Consider the following 19,513-nt stretch of genomic DNA (forward strand, 5'->3'; position numbering starts at 1 on the left):
CTGAGGTTATTTGACATCTGCTTTGTTTACATTAGTTATCTAATTATTTTAATATATATTTCTCAAAATGCACCTCCCTTGTTTTTTCATGAAACTGGAGGGATCATGAGGGTAGAACACTGGCAGACAGTTGAATAGGTTGGAGAATTTTGCTGAAATGCTTTTTTCCACTTTGTTTTTAAGGGATAGACTCCTGGTGAAAGGTGGAAGTGGTGGTGGATATGTTTGTAAATGAAGGTGATGTAAAAACAAACATTAATTTTTAAACATGCACTTTTGGTAAATGATCTGAAGACAGAAGATTCTGATAACGAGAGAAATATTAGTTGATTATTATTATTTTTTTGATGAGAGGTCATGTGGATACAAACAGTACCCTAGGGGTTAAGAAGAATATTAAAGACTGCTTTTCCAGCACTTTGTGAGGCCCCTCCTGAGCTTGAGAGCATCCTAAAGTCCTTCTCCCCTTATCTTGAAATACCATAAAGCTTCTCCTTAACCTGTACCAAAAGAATTGCTTTTGTCTCCTTTATCCTGTGTTCTCCCCATGTCTAATCTTTAACCTGTATTCCCTTGCCCTGTCCTTAAATCTTTAAACCATAAAGAATTCCCTTTTGCATCCCTCATCCTATATCATAAAATCCGTTCTTTTCCTGTCCTCAATCTTTAACCTCCATAAAAAAACCTAAAATTACATTATTGTTCTGAAACCTCTATTTAAGCATAACTCCCCCAAATATTGGGGTCTCTTTCTTGCTAACAAGACCCATGTTACTTTTTCGTGTAAATAGAAGCTCCCAAGGCTACAGAGAACATCTAAATGAATTCTTTCATACCCGAACTGCTTAATCTGACCTCAACAAGAGGGATGATAAATGTGTGTGTATGTGTGTGTGTGTGTGTGTCTCTCTCTCTCTCTCTCTCTCTCTCTCTATATATATATATATATTCCACCATTCCACAACTTAATCTTAAAGAGTTGTCTAGGGACATTGAGAAGCTAAGTGACTTGCCCAGATTCATACAACTGGTATATGTTAGGAAGGTACTTGAATCCCAGCACTGATGCAGGCTCATTCTGCACCATTCAATATTTCTCATATACTGTATTAAAAAGAACATCACCATCACTTCACCTTTGATCAACAGGGGAAGGTAGTACCATAATGTTAATATTAGGATAATTTAAATTATTTTTCTTGACCTAGTTTTTTTAATGAATGAAAAAGAGAGAAGGGGTTAATAATCATAAATAATAACACACACATCTGCCTTAAACACAGGTGTGCTGGTAAATGTTTAACAACGGGGAGGGATATATCTGAATACCCTTTTAAGTTTAATTTGTATTGTTAACATTTTCTCATTATTTTCTTTAGCCTAACTAACAACAGATCAACAAATCAAGCCTTGATTTGTTCCATTCATGGTGGAATGGCCAAGGTGTGAATGCTCATCCTAGAAATTTAACAGTGGGCTTCCCTGTACTGTTATCAGTGAGCTCCAGGAGACTACTGTTGAGATGCCCAAAGGGAAAGGAAGAATATTATTGTATCAATTATTATTCTCTCCTGAAAGGAGGTAATGACACATTCTAAAACTTCCAGACCTTCACTTAACCTTCCACAAGCCTTGAACATTTAACGATAAAAGATGGAGTAGAGGTTGTGTGGTTACCTCTGTTTAGGTTCTTGTAACACTAGATTGAGTTTTACTTTATTTTTTTTTCTCATTCCCTGAAAAGCTAGTGTTAAAGACTGATTGTTACAGGAATCTTTGAGTGCTAATATACAGAGAAATGAAAGACCTTTAAGAGTTTTATGAAAGAGTTAGATAAATGATTGTATCTCCAACTAATTAAATTCTCCAGAGACCAAACGGTATACCCATAGGGGGTAGTGAGTATTTGGTGATGACAGTATTTTATTCTCTTTTATTCACTTATCATTTAAAAAATCACTTTCATAACATAATGAAGTAAGGTGAGTGAGAACACAGAGGATAGGAAAATTCAGCTCGTCAGACGGGTTTTTTAACCATTTTTGTGTCATAGACCCCTTTGAGTGAAGCCTACGGACCCCTTCTCAGGATAATAGTTTTTTTTGTTTTGTTTGTGTTTTTGTTTTTTGGGTGAGGCAACTGGGGTTAAGTGACTTGTCCAGGGTCACATTGTTAGTGAGTGTTATGTGTCTGAGGCTTGATTTGAACTCAGGTTCTCCTGACTCCAGGGCTGGTGCTCTATCCACTGTGCCACCTAGCTGCCCCAGGATAATGTTTTTAAATGCACAAAATAAAGTACACTGGGGCAGGTAGGTGGCACAGTGGATAGAGCACCAGCCCTGGAGTCAGGAGAACCTGAGTTCAAATTCAGCCTCAGACCAAACACTTGACACTTACTTGCTGTGTGACCCTGGGCAAGTCACTTAACCCCAATTGCCTTAAAAAAAAAACCCCAAAAACAAAAAACAAAAAATAAAATACACAGAATTACATAGGAAACCAATTACGTTGAAAATTAAAAAAAAAAAAAAAAAGCTCATAGACCCAAGTTAAGAAGCATAGCATTCGCAGCACTATCGTAATTAAAAATTTCCCAACAAATTATTTTTTCTAAAGGAGTAAAAGGCTACATTTCTATCTTTGAATGTATAAATTCTCAAAATGTAATTTTATTCATGCCCATTTTTCAGGACCAGTTAACTGCAAATTCACATTATACCTAATTCTGCTTACATTAGGCTTTTTCTCTTATGCAATCAGGAGAAATGAAAGAAAATTTTAAAAGGGAAGAGTTTGAGAAATGAAAACATTTTCTTAGGAATCTCCAGAATACACAGGGTGTCCTGCATCTTCTTTGCCCTTTCTCCACCCCCATCATGTACTACCTGTTGGAAAGGAAAGTCTTAATTCCTTGCAGTTAAGAAAACATTGTTCTTAGAAAACTATTATTCCAGTTCACCTTTGGCTTTGGATTCCCAGCCACTCTGCATGTGAATGTCACTGGCATGCCCTCAAAGATCTTGTAATGTTTCAGCTTCATCTCAAAGTATGGTGCCATTCCATTCTCCACCAGCCCATCTCCTTGTTGCGATTCATCACCTGAGTCATCTAGGGAAGAACGCTCCAGCCTGTACTCTATTTCACTGATGAGTCTTTGCTCACAGCTGGAGACTTTGTACTCCTGTAGTAAGCAAAGAAAGGTCATGTTAGCATCCAACAGTCTCTTCCCATGTGGCACAATGTATCCCACAAGCTCTATCATCCTACTCCATAAGGTATTTAAAAGATATTGGGCTCCTTTACATGTGAAAAAAATGATGTTACATAGATGGAAGACATAATCTGGGCCCAAGTAAAGCTCCTTATAAAACAAAGAACATCTGGAAATGTGTATACATGATATTTCAAATTGTCTTCAAGTCCTATCATCCAAAAAAAATCTATGAGTATTGGTTTTTTTTCCCTTCTCTCAGAAATTAAAAAAACAAAAAACAAAACAAAAAGAACAACAGAACAACAACAACAAAAAATCAAGGCCGTCTATTTTTGAACAGTTCATAAAAATAAAATTCAACATACCACTGATTTCTTTCCTTAGAGTGAAAGCAGATTTAGGTTTGTGTGTCTCTCCAGAAGAGCAATAATACATTTAGTCAACAGCTGTAAATCTACATAGAACTGTTACCACAATGATTAATAAGAAAGTGGTACCATGTCCTTGTCTGTCACTCATGGCAATTCCTGGCCTTCCTGCCCCTCCTTTAACCTTTTCCTCCACATTGTCTCTGTCATGAACTGTTCTCCACCCTCTTAAAAAAAGGCTAAAAAGCCAACCAAATTTTAGATTTAAAAGTGAACTAATTAAAATTAAATAGAAAACACATGTTGGCACCTCGCTGACTGTTAAACTAGGTCTTCTCATTTTCTAATTGTGCAGTATAACATTCATAAGGTGATCAATTTAAAAATATTCCTCCAGTTATTAGACCATGAGTTTAACTTCTGGTCTCTTATCTTAAATGGGTTATGTTACAGGAGGTAGGTCCCACATAGTGGAACAAGAATTTTCCTGAGACTTACTACTGCCTTTGAGCAGCTTACATACTTTGGGGCGGGGGACTGTCATGTCCTTTTGTTTTTCTTATAGACGTAATAGTTTTATGAGATATTTGTACTCTTTTGGGAGTTACTCAGCCTTGCTTGTTTACTCATGCAAAAAAACAACTCACCAGCATTCAAGAAAGGAGGACAAAAAGAGAGAATAAATTTCTTAAAACAAACATTTGGCCAGCTTCTTTGTCTATGTCCCATCGAATTTCATCAGAAAATTATTACCCTTTTACAAAAAAGGTAGAACAGATTTAAAAGAAGGCAGTATTGGGTACCAAGCATCAGCCGATGACAGAAGGATAGAATTACATTAGAATTTCTAATTAAATGACAGCAAGTCTGGGGTTGCAGTAATGTTGTTCATCTAAAATAATATTAAAATATAAACTGGTAACGTCATTTAGGATTAACTTGAGGCAGTGAAAGACAGCTATCTGCATAGAAGAGAAGGGGTAGGAAAAAGAACAACAACAAAGACCAGAAGAATAAAAGGTAGAAGAAAAAGAAGAAAGGTGAAAATGTTAACCTTTTGACCATCCTGAGAATTCACTATAGAAGAAGCATGAAGAGACTCAATTTCCTGTAATGGCAGAAAAAAATAAAGGTGAAGACCAGTGGTATAAGTGAGTAGTACAACAACACAATTTCTGGAGGTTTACTTTAAATTGAATTGATGGGTTTAATATTTAACACAAGAGGGGAAAAACCTTTAAATTTTTAACATCATCGCTAATGTCTAAAAAGGACATGAAGAATATTTAGTTTCCTAGGCCTCCTGAAGAATAGTTTACTTGGTTCTTTAAACTTGTGTTAAAAGACATTCTTCTGGAAAGCCCAGATAGCAGAAAATAAGATTTAAAAGATAATATAGCAATTTCAATGGGTTCAAGAAGTGTTTTCCTCAACGAGAAAAGTTTAAAACAGTACTTTCTCAAGTAGAACTCCCCAATTCTTATCTTTAAAAAAACAATAAATTTATGCATTTTACATATATTTCCCCAATTTTTATTAAGGAAGTTGTGGTTCCTTACTTAATGAGAAATTTTCATTAGACTAATCTCCTGGAGGACAGGGAAATTTTTTGTGTGTTTTTTTTTTTTCCCCTTTTGGGTTATCCCCAGTGTCCAGCATAGTGCCTGGCACACAGGTAGCTTTTAGTAAATGTTTGTTGACTGAAACATAATCACTAAAAGGTCTCTGGCCTATAGGTTTCACAGATAGGAATTCTTCCCCTCTCAGGGAAAAATACTGAGTGAAAGGAGAGAATAAATAGAAAGATACTTGAAATGAGAAAAAATGGAATGGTGAGAAAGGAGGGAGGAAAGGAAAAGCATGTGATGATCTCCACTCACTATTAGAGGAATGTCATGGTTTCAATACTTTGTAAGTCTTCCCCAGTCCTCAAAGAACTGATCCAAAGAGTCAAACATTAATGATTTTTCTATTTTCTCAGAAAGCCAAAAACAACATAGCACCTGTGTAGCAGGCTCCTCTTCAGGTTCATGGATATTAAAGACAGTGGCACTGTCAGCACCTAGCAGTCGCCGAGCCATTCTTTCCTCATAGGTTAATCTCTAAAGAGGGGCAGCCAAGATGGAGAAAAGAAGATGAGATTAGAAATTATGCTGCTTCATGAAAATAACAGGAACAAAACAGGCATCTTTCTACAACTTCCCCCCTGCTACCTTCATCCACAAGAGGTTCTGGATTTCTCTCTTGTGCCTCAGTTGTCCTTCCCTTTGCCTTCCTGCTGCTCCTGAAGATGTAACCCAATGCTGAGTGATAAGGTCATTAATTCTGAGAGCCACCCGGTGGGACACAACAAATTGAAGGTGAATAAGAGTAAATGAGGCAGAAACTCGCATGGAAAACACATGGCAGGAATTGGGGGGGAGGGTTCATGGTTATAATGCTGAAAGCAAATGCAGATATTCACATGGCAACAGGTCTTCATTAAAATTTATTTCTCTCTGTTTTCCATGTGACCTCTTAACACTTCTGGGAGGCCCTGTAGAAGGGAGCATTTAGACTAGTTGAGAGTGGTGGTGACTTTACTTTTTTACTTTCACATATGAAAGAATTTCAAAAGATCCCTATACTTTCTGGTATTTGAGGTGTGACATATATACAAATGGAATAATCATACAGACTCTTTGATGTGAACAGACAAGTTTAGACAGGACTTTCAAAAGACATTTGCCAGGGTGTCATCTGTCAACTCATTTTTCAACTTGGAGAGTGGATGGTTGATCACTGGGCAAAGAAAAAGAGTCATATTTTTCAGTTTGGTAAAGTGGAAAGATTACAAATTGGAGGTAGTGGATGTTGGGTTTAAAACCCACATCTTATGCTTACTGCCTGTGTGACTTTAGGCAAATCATTTAACCTTTGCACATTTTAGTTTCTTAATGTGTAAAACAAGAAGGTTGGAGGAGAGGAAATCTGAGGTTCTTTCTAACTCTTCATCTACGATCCTCTATAAACAAACATTTCAAAAATACATCTCCTGACTATTACTGTATGATACTTGCCACATTATCACTGCCACTGAGCTCTTCCAACACTGCATGTTGGAAAGGGCTTATTATGGAAACAAATCATTCTGATGGTCAACTTCAAAGGTCACCTTCATGAGTTTTACACTGTTCAGGCAGAAATAAGCCCTTACTCATCCTTACCCAAATTCCTACTAAGTCTGAAGGTTCAATCCATTTAAACTTAAAAATTCCTGAATATGGACCCAAAATTTATTGGAAGCCCTATGGTTAAGAAAACATGATGAGAAAACTTACAAAACTAGGACTTTCTTGTGATGTTTCCAGTATTGGTTGGTGCTGGTCTCAGTTATAACCAGAAAATGAAGCCAGAAACATGCCAAATTAAAAACAGCCCCAAAGCTTATATGAGTTCCAACTTCAGATAATGTGTGTTTGTGTTGTTTGTATTTGTATGTATATGAACATAAAGGAGAAGGTAAGGAAGGGCTAGCAGGGGCAGTGAAGGGTGTTCAGCATGGAGGGTGTCAGTGTTCAAATGAATTCTCATCTCTAGAAAAAAAGTTGGAATAAATTAATTGCCATGTCTTGCATAGTAAGTCTTGAACACCACACAAAGCTACCTCTCTAAATAGCCACACCACTTCTATTTAAAGTATGTCATTATTAGTTCACGGTAAGACCACCAAAACCAATCTGAAATCTACTCATTAAGAAATAGGCTTTGAGGGGCAGCTAGGTGGTGCAGTGGATAGAGCACTGGCCCTGAAGTCAGGAGGACCTGACTTCAAATCCGGCCTCAGACCAAACACTTGACACTTACTAGCTGTGTGACCCTGGGCAAGTCATTTAACCCCAATTGCCTTAAAAAAAAATAGGCTTTGAGACTAAACCAGGTATATTTTAATTTTGTGTCGTGTGTCTGTGGGTCACTGAGACAACCAGTGGGCTTGGAGTCAGGAATACTTAAGTTCAGGACCTGATTCAAACACACCAGCTGTGTGACCCTAGGTAGGTCACTTAACCTCTTCAACATCAGTTTTCTCATCTGCTAAATAGGGATAATAATACCCACACCAGAAGGTAGTTATGAGGCTCAAAGGAGATAATATATGTAAAGTACTTTGCAAAAAAACCTTAAAATTCTAAATAAATGTTAGCTATTATTATTACTGTGCCCCATGGAGATATAGTTAATTCTTTGTATAAAGAAGCAAAAAAAAAAAAAAAGTGAGAGAATAATATGTGATATTAGGGAAATTTTTTTCTTGAGAATATCTCCTTCCATATAAGGAAACCCTGATTCATTTATTTTAAGCTAACAAATGTGAATATTTCAGGGTACCTTATGAATGCCATTCACTGCTAAACTGGGATGCCTGTGGACTTGCTCCAACCAAGAGACATTCCATATGGAATGTTTAAAAAAATTGGAAAGGTGCCTTTACCTAGCTTGAAGAAGTTGACATTAAGTATTTGTTTTAGTATTTCAAGAACTTTTAGTTGACAGAGCCAGAGAGTGTTTCCAGATCATGTACATTTACACATGCAAGCACTTATTGCAAGAAGTCAGTATTTTCTTTTTGTGAAAATCTTCTGCAGGTAGAAGAATTATGGGCAGATTTTCATTTGTGTTCTATTTCTTCCTGAAGTGAAATTAAGATGCCCTCCCAATTAAAATCGGCATTCAATATCTTTCCTCTGCTTCGGCCACGTTACGGTTCTGTGCTCTCACTTTCTAGTGCCCTGATAATAAACATCCTTCGGAAATATGTCTGGAATGTAGATTTTTTTTGACCCTGAAAGAGACTCCAGACCAGGCAAGAACGCTTTCTCCTTCTTCCATTTAAAAACCAGGTAATGATTCACAGCGCTCTGCCCAGACAAAAGCCCAAGAGGGCTTTCCCTCTGCTCGGGAAGCAGCTGAACTCTCTAGGTCCACTTTCCCAACTGCCTTAGAGGACTGGGACCTACTGAGAGGGGGCTTAGCAGTGAACACTGAGGAAGAAAATAGTTGTGTCTAGTGGAGTGGAGAAAACATCTTGTAATTTCTTATAAGACCCTGAGTTTCTTCATTTGGCCTTTCTGTGATGTAAAGATCAGAGTTAATTTTTCTTTAGCTTTTTTTTTTTTTTTTTGGCCTGGCTGCTTATAAGATAGCTGACGGACTTCTGTTTTTAAAAACTAGTTTCACTCTTTCTAATTCCTGGGTCAGCATGTAGCTACGGTCTGACACAACGGACTGGAATGGTCTGTGGGGGTGGGGAAAAGAAAATTTATACTGATGAGTATCATATAAAAAGTACATGTAGGAGCAGTATTGAAGGTTGGAGAGGAATGAATTCTTCTTTCAGAGGCCTTCATTCTAGCACATATTACTAGGTAGATAGAAACCACTTCAGAGCCCCACTGCCACCTTCAACTTAATTTGCCTCTTTCCCTGCCCTCTCCATCTTTCCTCATTTTGTCCTCAGACCCAATTCCGCCTCTTTTATTCCCCCTCAACATAGCCCAAAGAGGCAAATGGTTCAGAAGAGTATATCGAGGGCTTTGTGTGGGAAGTATAATGCCATTCCAGTTCTCCTGTCTCCCCCTAAGCCCCTAATCCCAAACTCAGAATAAGAACTCTAAGATTTAAGGCAAAAGATAAAATCAAACCCAAAGGATGTTAAGAAATGTGCTAATAAAGCATATGCAGCAGCTTTCCAAGCAGCTAACCAAGGGACTGTTTGAAGTCCAAGGCCCACATTTATAATTAAGTACCGGCTGTCCATTGTTCAGAAGGTCCTCTTTGAAGCGAAGCTTCCTTTCAAGGTCTTGAATGACAGCATCCTTTGTGCCTTGAATCTCTTCATCAGAGGCTATCCTAGCAGTTCTGCCAGTCTTCTTTGGAAATCCCCTGCAGGACAAAGCATAATAGGATTCCTGAGGCAGGATAGTGTCTTATGGTGCCTATGAAATCTTTTAGTTCCAGTTCAAACAGAAAGATATACAGTCCAACAGTTTGTCACTCTCATTTTTTTTCTCTGCTATGTCTGCTGCAAACAATAATGGAAAGAATCACAAAAAAGGTATTGTTATAATTTGAGTAACCTGCTCTTGGAATGTCTGTGGGCTGAAAAGTTGATGTGTTTTTACAAAGACAACATATTTCACTAGAAATAAGTAAGAGCCAGGGACAACTAGGACTTTAGTTTTAGGTTTTAGTCCTGTTTCGGCCACTAAGGGCTATGATCATAATCAGGGATACTTTCATTTTGCATAAAATAAAACCCTGGGGTATTAGGTCCATTTCTTTCCCTAGTGTTAAATATTCCCTTAAAACCACATGCTTTTCCAGAGGCCCAGATTTCAAACCTCATGAGGTGATCTTGGGGCCACTTGGAATTCCAGGAGAAAATTGAATCCCTTTTCTCCACCCCTCCCCAAATTATCCTTGCTAGGGGGAGAGATAACATTCTGAAGCTATGGAAGTAAGAAGTCAATGGTGCTAGGTGTTTGCTATATAGGAATCTTTACTTTGTCTAGGCCTCAACCAAATTGCAGAACCCGTCTACCTGTCTACTGTGTCTTCATTTTCTCTACCTTGTCTTTCTTTCTTTATATTTTTTTTTTTAGGCAGTTGGGGTTAAGTGACTTGCCCAGGGTCACACAGCTAGTAAGTATCAAGTGTTTGGTTTGAGGCTGGATTTGGACTCAGGTCCTCCTAACTCCAGAGCCAATGCTCTATCCACTGTGCCACCTAGCTGCCCCTACCTTGTCTTTCTTCTGCTTGACTTGGGCTATAATGAGGATAAGAGAGAGTAAATGAATGAAGTCCATGGTACTTTGAAACAACCACAATTCAATGCTTTAGTTAAACAATAGACAGCCCTGGTAATAGAGAGACCTAGAAACTTGAGAGCATACCATCTACAGCACCTGGTTTTGTGAGCATGTACAACAAAATTCTGATGGAAGCCAGGTCAGAAGTATTAAAATCAGTATTAAAAAGCCATACTGGGGCAGTAGGTGGCGCAGTGGATAGAGCTCCAGCCTTGGAGTCAGGAGGACCTGAGTTCAAATTAGACACTTGACATTCACTAGCTGTGTAACCCTAGGCAAGTCACTTAACCCTGATTGTCTCACCAAAAAGAAAAAAAAAAAAAAAGCTGTACTGCAGAATATTACCATTTCACCTCCATGATAAAACAAAAAAGATCAATAAATTAAAATAAGAAGAATAATGTTAGGATTATGATGCAGGTTCTAAAATTCAACCTTCCTACTCATGCCACAATGTGCCCTTTTCCCAGATCAGTCCCTCTGGGTAAAATCAGTCCAAAAAAAATCATTCAAGGAACTGTGCTAAGCACTGACCATAAAAAGAAAGGCAAAAGACAATCCGTGCTGTTGAGGAGTCTAATGGAGGAGACAACATGTAAACAGCTACGTACAAACAAGATATATACAGGATAAATTGTAGATAATCAACAGAGTTTGGAAAGCCCTAGAATTAAGAGGGGTTGGGAAAGATTTCCTATAGAGGTGGGATTTTAGCAGAGACTCGAAGAAAGTCAGGTAAGCCAAGAGATATGGCTGCTCCCCACTTCCAATCTCTCTCCCAGGATGTTAGGAGCTACAGCTAGCTCTCTTTTGACTTTCTTTGAATTCTAGGTCTTAGTACTTAATAAAGATTCTTGTGGTGACAGAGGTTCATAGACTTTTCTTTGCTGAAAAGCAAAGGTGGACAGTTAAAGTTTTACAGTTAACATCCTTGTGAGAAGGAACAGGGAATTGATTTTTTATTTCAGTGACTCAAGCAATGAGTAATTTCAAATGTAGAAAACTCCAAAGGACCAAAGTTGTAAGGTAAACAGAGTTTTTAATTAGGGGGTTGGAAATAATGATCAGTAAGACCCTTCTTAGCTCTAAATCTAACTTCCTAGGATCTACATTCTCATCATTATTTACGAACCATTACATAACTATGAGAGAGAGTGAAATTGTTCTCATATCAGAACAATTCTAAAACTCTACACTTTACGCTGAGGACTATGTACTCTTCTCATGTAAAGAGGGAGAAAACAGATTATTTTCAAGAGAATAAACCTAAATTGTTAGCCAACATATGAGAGTATATCCCAAATCACCAATAAGAGAAATGCAAATTAAAACAATTCTGAGGTTTCGCTGTAACCCAATCAAACTGGCAAATACGACAAAAGATGAAAATTATAAATGATGAAGGAAACGTAGGAAGATTGGAATATCTTCCTACTGTTGTTGGAGATGTGAACTAGCCCAATCATTCTGGAAAACATTATAGAATCATAAGTGACTTAAGTATCACTACTAAGCACATAACTCAAGAATGTCAAACACATGAATAAATGTCTCATATATTGAAAAATATTTTTTGTGGAAGCAAAAAACCAGAAGCAAAGTGTTCATTCATCAATTGGGGGACGACTGAACAAATCTCAATGTATTAATGTAATAGAGTATTTTTTGTGTCAAAAGCAACAACTACAAAAAATTCAGACAAATTTAGGATTTGTATGAACTAATTCAGAGAGAAATGGGCAGAACCAAGAGAACAATTTTCACAATGGCCACACTAACGTAAAAGAAAATCGCACTTATAGGACAACAGAATTCTAATCAATGAAACTGTCAATTTTGATTCTAGAGGCTCGACAGTAAACAAACCTTCCTTTTCTCTGTAGTGAGGTGATGGACTACAGGAATACGGCATTTTCATTGGCAAATATGTAGCCTTGTTTTGCTTAACTATACACTCTTGTGGGGAAATAGCAAGGATTCTCTATGGCCAAAATTTAGCATAAATGTTGACAAATACTCATGATGAAAGCAAGAATCAAAAGACAGGTGGATGGGAATAAAATGACCTGGTCTTACAATCTTACATTTTTTTTCTGGTTTGACTTAATTTACATGCTAACCAGAAAATGTTTAACCTTACATTAGATAGTTGGATCTCTCAGACATAGAAAAGCCAAGACAATTTTAGCCAGGGAACACTCTGTCTGGTTTTTGTCATATTAATATGTTTGACTTGGGCTAAAAAAAATATTTGTCTTCCACGGCTAGCAGAATGAAGCTGAGATGGTCCACAGGTGACCCTGAACTGATAAAGCCTGGAATCTGGCAGCAAGGAGGAACACCTAGAAAACACTGTTGGCTGAGTTTAATATCAACCCAAGACTACAGGTAACCAGCAGAGCAGGATGTTGCTGAGTCTATGTGCCTAGCAATACCAGGAGATAAGCTGAGCAACATGCCCAATGGAAATGCTTCACCAAGCAGCAGCACAATGGTAATATCATGCGAAGACTTGGGTTATCTTCTAAGAGTTGTCCCTTCATATGTGTAAGCTGGCTACTTGTATAGTTTCTGTAACATATGTGAGCCCTGTTATATGTCCAATCTTTCAGTATGTATATCTGTGGTGAAATGTTCCATATTGCCTTTCCTTACTATGCTTTTTCATTTAATGCCTTTATTCTGATTTGTGTCCTCTGGCTAATTAAAGAAAAAGGACATATCATCGGGGGCTCATTATAATTCAGAGTAGAAGTGGTTTCAACTCTAAAATATGAATTGGTTATAGCTTTAAAAATTACACCATAGAGTTTCAACAAAATAAAACAAAATCACAATACATTTTGTATCCTCTTCTGAATCTGTGTACTTACAAAAATTTGTTGCTTTTATTTCAGCATGTATATTCAGGTATTTGATAAATTGCTTGTTGAATAGAAATGAACTGATTTATCTTCACTGAAAAATGTGAATTGTTTTAAGTATCTATCTTTTTTCCACACAATGGCCTGACCACTTTGAAATAAATGTCATTGTGAAAACACTTCCAAGTCCTTCTTCACCTTCATACAGAATACTTAGTTTTCTTGGATAGATAATTCTTGATTCATGATGTCACGCCTGCTTTTTAATTTTAAATACATTATATTTAATTTCTCCATTCATTCCTTGTCTCCTTGGAGAAATCTTCTATGATCTTGATTGATGATCCTTGGTCAAATTTATTTTCCCTCTTGCAGCTTGCAGGATTCCTTTCTTGTCACTATTTTTGGAGCTTAAGATTTTCCACATCAGAATTGTGTTAGTTATTTGTATTTTGTAACTTGCTTTGGATAATTTCAGAAAGGCTTCTTAAATAATTGCCTAGAATACAGTGCTGATATTTTATTTTTCCATTACAGTAAACCTGAGATTGATTCATTTTGACCTATCTTCCATATCAGTCACTTGAATTGTATTTGGTCAATGCTATCCAATTTTTTTGACAGTCATGGGTCTACCACTGGTTGCTTCTATTTTTTCAAAATGTTCATAATAGTCAGTAAGAATTATTTCTTCCTGATCTTTTTAAGCCTATTGTAACTGCAGCCTTAGATCTTTTCATGATTTAATTTTTTTAGCAAAATTTTTCTTATGATTTTCTTTATGTGTTAATTCTTACTTAATTTCTTTGTCATCTATCCATTTAAGATTATCTCTTGGGATATCTTACATTGTTTATTTCTCCATCTTTGTGACTTCTAGTACCTTAGTTGTCTTAATTACCCCTTAGTTTTGTTCTGTTTTTTAAATTTGTACTGGCACTCTGCTTTGCTAACTTTTTTAGCCATTATTTTTTCTCCCTTTTCTTTAACATAGTCTTCTTTTTTTTTTAAGAAAATGTGAGAAGTTTGGTTATCTTGTAATCTTTCACCATGTCATCTTAATTGGAAATCTATTTTTGGTTCTTAAACACAGGAGGATATTTCAATCCTTTGTGGATCTGTTATTTTATCAGGGTGGTAGGTACTCTACTAGGATAGACTGAAACTTCCTTTTGCCCTAGTTTACTTACTATCTTTGTGGTTTGCTGTGGCTGGGGAAGAAAAAAAAAAAACCCAGCCCCTGGGGAAAAACACCTTGTGAGGTACTAGTGGATAATATGGTGTTTTGGGGATTTTAGTCTGGCAATGTATGATGGGTAGATTGAGGCAGAATTAAAGGCACGAAAACCTTTGGTTGCACTACAGTCTAATCATGAGATGATGAGGACCTGGATTAAAATGGTGGCAATGAGAATAAGAAAAGAAAAGGTAGCTGAAATGATATATTTTGAAGGAAGGAATGACAGAATTTGGTGATAAATTGGATATAAGAGGATGAATATGAGGGAAGAGTCAAAAGAATTCTAAGTTTTCGAGCTGGAGGAATACGCTGGTAACAGTAACAGAGAAATAAAGCAGTAGGGAATGAATATGGGAGCCAGAACCAGGGGGCATGAGGAGAGGATGGTACACATAGGATGAATGAGCTTTCCTCTCATAAAACTTTTGCCAAATACATTTGTTTGTACATTTAGTGATTGTTAAATGAAAGGTTAAACCATGTTAAGGCACATACAGTGCAAACTGGTTGTGGGCACTCCTTTCCAAACTTTCTGCATTAAGTCCTTTTGCTATTCCAGAACTGAGCTTTTCTCCGTGCTTAGACTAACAACTGTGCAGGTTAAGGATCCCAGTCTCCCTGCCCGAACAGCCAAGACTAAATGATGTTTCATGAGGGATCCAAGTGAAACTTATTTCTATGTTTAACCTCAGATCTCCAAGTGGAGAAAAGGATTATCTATCCCATTTTCCAATCCCAATTCACAGGTTAGAAGCAATCTATCAAAAAAACAAAAGAACTAGTCTGTAAGTACAGAAGAGATCTGCAAAAAAAGAAATTGGGTGATGGAAACCAGAAACCTGCACAAAGACCTCATACCCAAATCTTATGCCAAAACAAATGCAACTCATGAAAGACCTCACATAGTAAATAAATAGTAAAAAAAAAAAAAAAAAATTGCTCCAAATGACAAAAATCTATTATTGACTTGTTTGTTTTTGCTTCAATACCATGTCAACTGTCTTTTTTTTAAAGTAATATTCATGTGGTTGGAAAAAACATACTAAACACATACATATACAAAAGCATCTGGAAAATAAAATCTTCCAGATGGAGCCACTGTCAAATCACAGGAAGTATTTTTTTTTTTTTTTTGGCTACTGAATCAACCCTGAGAATATCCCTCCCTTGAAAGAGTATTCCAGGTCAGTACTATCAGTACATATCAGGAACTCCCAAACCTCCAGAGCACAACTTGGATTTAAAAGATTATGTGAGTCTGTCTACTAACTGAAAAGTCAAGGTTGTTTTTTTCTATTAAAAATTCTCCTTATCTCTTATTTGGTGAGACCTGCTGATAAGTCAAACTCAGAGACATAGTGGTAAGTTCATGAGATCATAGATTTAGAGCTGGAAGGGATCTTAGAGGTCAGCTAATGCAACTCCACTTTTTAGATGAGGAAATGGAGACCCAGAGAGGTCAAATGAGTCACTGCCCAAGTTCTCATGGTTATTATACCAGAGGTGAGATATGAACCTAACTGCTCTTATTTAAAATTCAACAATTGTTATTACACTGTGTTATAGATATTTCTTGACATGTGGATTAAAGGACTATCTAAAGGTGTCTATAAAGTGAATTGCTGCATGCAAGGTCTCATTTTCCTATCAACTTTCTTTATAAAGTTGAAGATGTCTCTCCGTAGAAATCAATTTGGCCAATTTGTAATTAAAAACACACTTGGAAATGTAGCAAACTTTTAATCACATATTTAAGAGGAAAAGTCAATAACTTCAGAATTGATTCTGGACACTATGTCACCTAATAGCCTCTCTAACGAATCAATCACCAACACACTCATATATGTACTTACTTTCTAATGCATTTAGTAAATGAGCAGATGAAGCTTTGTAAAAAAAAAAAATGATTAAAATTTCCCTATACGCTTCCTACCCTCAATTGAAAGCAAACTCTGAGATATGCAATGACTTTTGAGGCTGAATTGTCTTAGAAGTAAATAATTAAATATATCAGGGTTTTTTGTGAATACTGGGGAAAGCACAGTGAAAAACAATACATATAAACTAATATACAAATATACAAAAGTTTGTATAGAAGCTTACATGAGAAAGAAAGCTAATCAGTGCACTGGAATGTGTTTTCTCTTCCTCTGAATAAATTGCCTTAATTGGGTTAATTCTACACATTGGAGGTCAATGTTTAGTCTAAGACAGGAGTTTATCTTTCCTCGTTTCTCTTGTCTTCGGGGGGGGGGGGGGGCGGCCCACTGTTTGTGTTCCCATTAAAGCCCTGTTTCAATAGTAACTATAGAACAAAATAAAATTCCTTGGACCACTTGATGATCCCCAAAGTCTATTGGAGAATCAGTCATGTCTAAGTACACACTAACATGGGGTGGCTAGTTCGGTCCTGGGCTAGCCCTGTCTCAGGCAGTCTAGGTGGTGGGGTTTCAGGAGCATGTTATCTCTCAGCTTTCTGTTTGGCCAGTATGGTAGTAGGGGTAGGTTAAAGTAAGTGAGAGGGAAGCTAGCAGTGACTGAACTTCTTGGGAAGCTCCAAACGCTAGTCTTGGATTTTATTGTAGGGGAAGCCTAGGGCAGAACCCCAGCCAGTCAGTATTCATTCACTCACTCATTCATTCACTCATTCATCATTCAGTATACCCCAATGGAAGCCCCAATACATTCTAGTACAGTATAGATATCCTACTCTTGGTCACTTCAAAGCCAAGTGGTTCAAGAGTTCAAGGTCATTGAGTTGGGCAATGGATAGAACCCTGGGCCTAGAGTCAGGAAAACCTGAGTTCCAATGAGGCTTTTGACACTTACTAGCTTGGGCAAGAGACTTAACCTCTATTTGCCTCAGTTTCCTCAAATGTAAAATGGGCATAATACCCTACTAAATGTAAAATGTAAAATGTAAAATGAGGATAATAGTACCTACCTCTCAAATGAGATGAAACTATTGAAGTGTTTAGCACAGTGTCTGGCACATAGAAGGCCCTAGCTTTTATTATTATTAGTTCAGATTAAGGGTTGGTAATTCTTGGTAATCCAAACCTTCTTCTGATACTATATTCATTCCTTCACTTTGGTCCTTTCTGAGCTTTGGAAGTAGCCTTTTTTTTTAATATCAGAATTGTTTCTGGACTCCTTCCCCTGAGCCTTCCCCGCTACCCCATTACATCCTTTCAGAATTGAATCCTCTTATACAAAGAAAGAAAGAATTGCTAAGCAAAAACGTACTCATATCTGATAATGTATAATGTAAGGTACAAATACAACATTCTGCCATGCTAGTCCCTGACCTGGTGGCTAAGATTAGGGAAATATTTTTCATTATTTCTTCTCTGGGAGCATTAGTTTTTCATTTACTCAGAACTTATCTTTAAGTGACCTTTTTGTTTACATTGTAGTCAACAAGCAGTTACTGTATGCCAGGCACTGAGAGATGTTCTGGGAATACAAAGAAAGGCAAAAACACGGACCCTGCCCTCAAGGGACTCACATTCTAATTGTATATGTTTTTTTCCCTTAATTCTACTTATTTCATTTTGCACCCATATATACAAATCTTTCCATGTTTCTTTGAATTCCTTGTATTCACAATTGCTCACTGAAGGGATGTCAAACATTGGACTATAACACTCCTGTGTACAGCTGAATCAGATTAAAAAGTAATTGGGAAATATTTAACAAAATAAATAAAAATACAATATAACAGACATAATGTTAATTTGTGGTTTTCTAAGTTAATATATGGCCTGCAGGGATCCATTATATTGAGTCTGACACTACTGACTTTACATTCATAGATCTGACTTTCTTTAGGCATTCCACAAATGATAAGCACCCACTTTCTTTAAAGTTCTTTGTTATTGTGTTGCTCTGTGTGTGTATGCATGTATGTGTGTGTGTGTGTGTGTGTGTGTGTGTGTGTGTGTGTGTATTTTTTTTTTTGGTATACATTACTCCTCTCTGTTTTTTATAAATTCTATGAGCTACATGGGAAATAGTTATTTTCAAAGAGCCTCATCCTCTAGAAGCCAATTTAAAGAATGCTGGGAGTGACGGGGTAGATGGAGAATGGACAGTGGCACTTCTGTGATGGTAGGAACCACGTGGCTCAGTACTTCACATGTGCCTAACATCTGAGTTAATATGCTGGAGGCAATGCTCCAATTATACATCTCAAAGCCCACAAAAAGACACTATTCCATTTTTAATACACAAAAAAATCCCAAAACAAAAAACTGTAGAACCATGATTTGCATCATTTGGTGAATAGGGGAATGATTCTAGCTACTCTAGAAAGGTAATTGGTTTTGTTCAGTCGTTTCAGACTCTCTGTGATCCCATTTGGGGTTTTCTTGGCAAAGATACTGGAATGGTTTGCTATTTCCTTCTCCAGCACATTTTGCATATGAAGAAACTGAGTTAAATGACTTGCCCAGGGTCACACAGCTAGTAAGTGTCTGAGGCATCATTCAAACTCAGGAAGATGAGCCTTCCTGTTTCCCAGGCCACTGTTCTATCCACTGTACCACCTAGCTGCCCAACAAAAATTTAAGAATGAGCTATTACTTTAACAGGCTCTGTGGACTGGGACTCACTTCTCAATTAGATTTAATAAAGTAGAAAAAATTAGGTTAATATGCCACCATAGGAATGGCTAAGGTGGTACTTTAGGTAGAACTCTAGGTCTGGAGTCAGGAAAATCTGAGTTCAAATTTAACTTCAGATACTTTCTAGCTGTGTGACCCTAGGCAAGTCACCAAACCTCTGTTTGCCTCAGTTTCCTCCACTATAAAATGAGGATACTAACAGTACCTACCTACCTCTCAGTAGTTGTGAAGACCTAATAAGATAATATTTTTTTTCAGCCAAAGACAAGGTTTATTAGAACATTAGTAAGCTATTGGCTAGATTATAAGAATCCCAGCATCTTAATGGAGACAAGATGGACCTTATATACAGAA

At 37.1% G+C, this 19,513-nt stretch overlaps 1 protein-coding gene across 3 annotated transcripts in view; it reads right to left on the reverse strand.

Annotated features, from left to right (window-relative positions):
• The window catches only part of PALLD (palladin, cytoskeletal associated protein), a 520,996-nt gene that overhangs the window by 32,620 nt on the left and 468,863 nt on the right, over positions 1–19,513 (reverse strand). For 2 of the 3 annotated variants that reach the window (XM_027837584.1, XM_027837583.1), the window contains exons 3-5: positions 9,369–9,504; positions 5,586–5,684; positions 2,960–3,181 (exon numbers count right to left, since the gene is read on the reverse strand). In XM_027837584.1, coding sequence (XP_027693385.1) covers positions 2,960–3,181; positions 5,586–5,684; positions 9,369–9,504 — 457 coding nt within the window. Of the gene's footprint in view, positions 1–2,959; positions 3,182–4,636; positions 4,691–5,585; positions 5,685–9,368; positions 9,505–19,513 lie in introns of all 3 variants that reach the window. The other variant, XM_027837582.1, reaches the window with a different exon arrangement.

Source organism: Vombatus ursinus, unplaced genomic scaffold (genome assembly GCF_900497805.2).
Source record: "Vombatus ursinus unplaced genomic scaffold, bare-nosed wombat genome assembly UNPS02014821.1, whole genome shotgun sequence".
Taxonomy (NCBI): Eukaryota; Metazoa; Chordata; class Mammalia; order Diprotodontia; family Vombatidae; genus Vombatus; species Vombatus ursinus.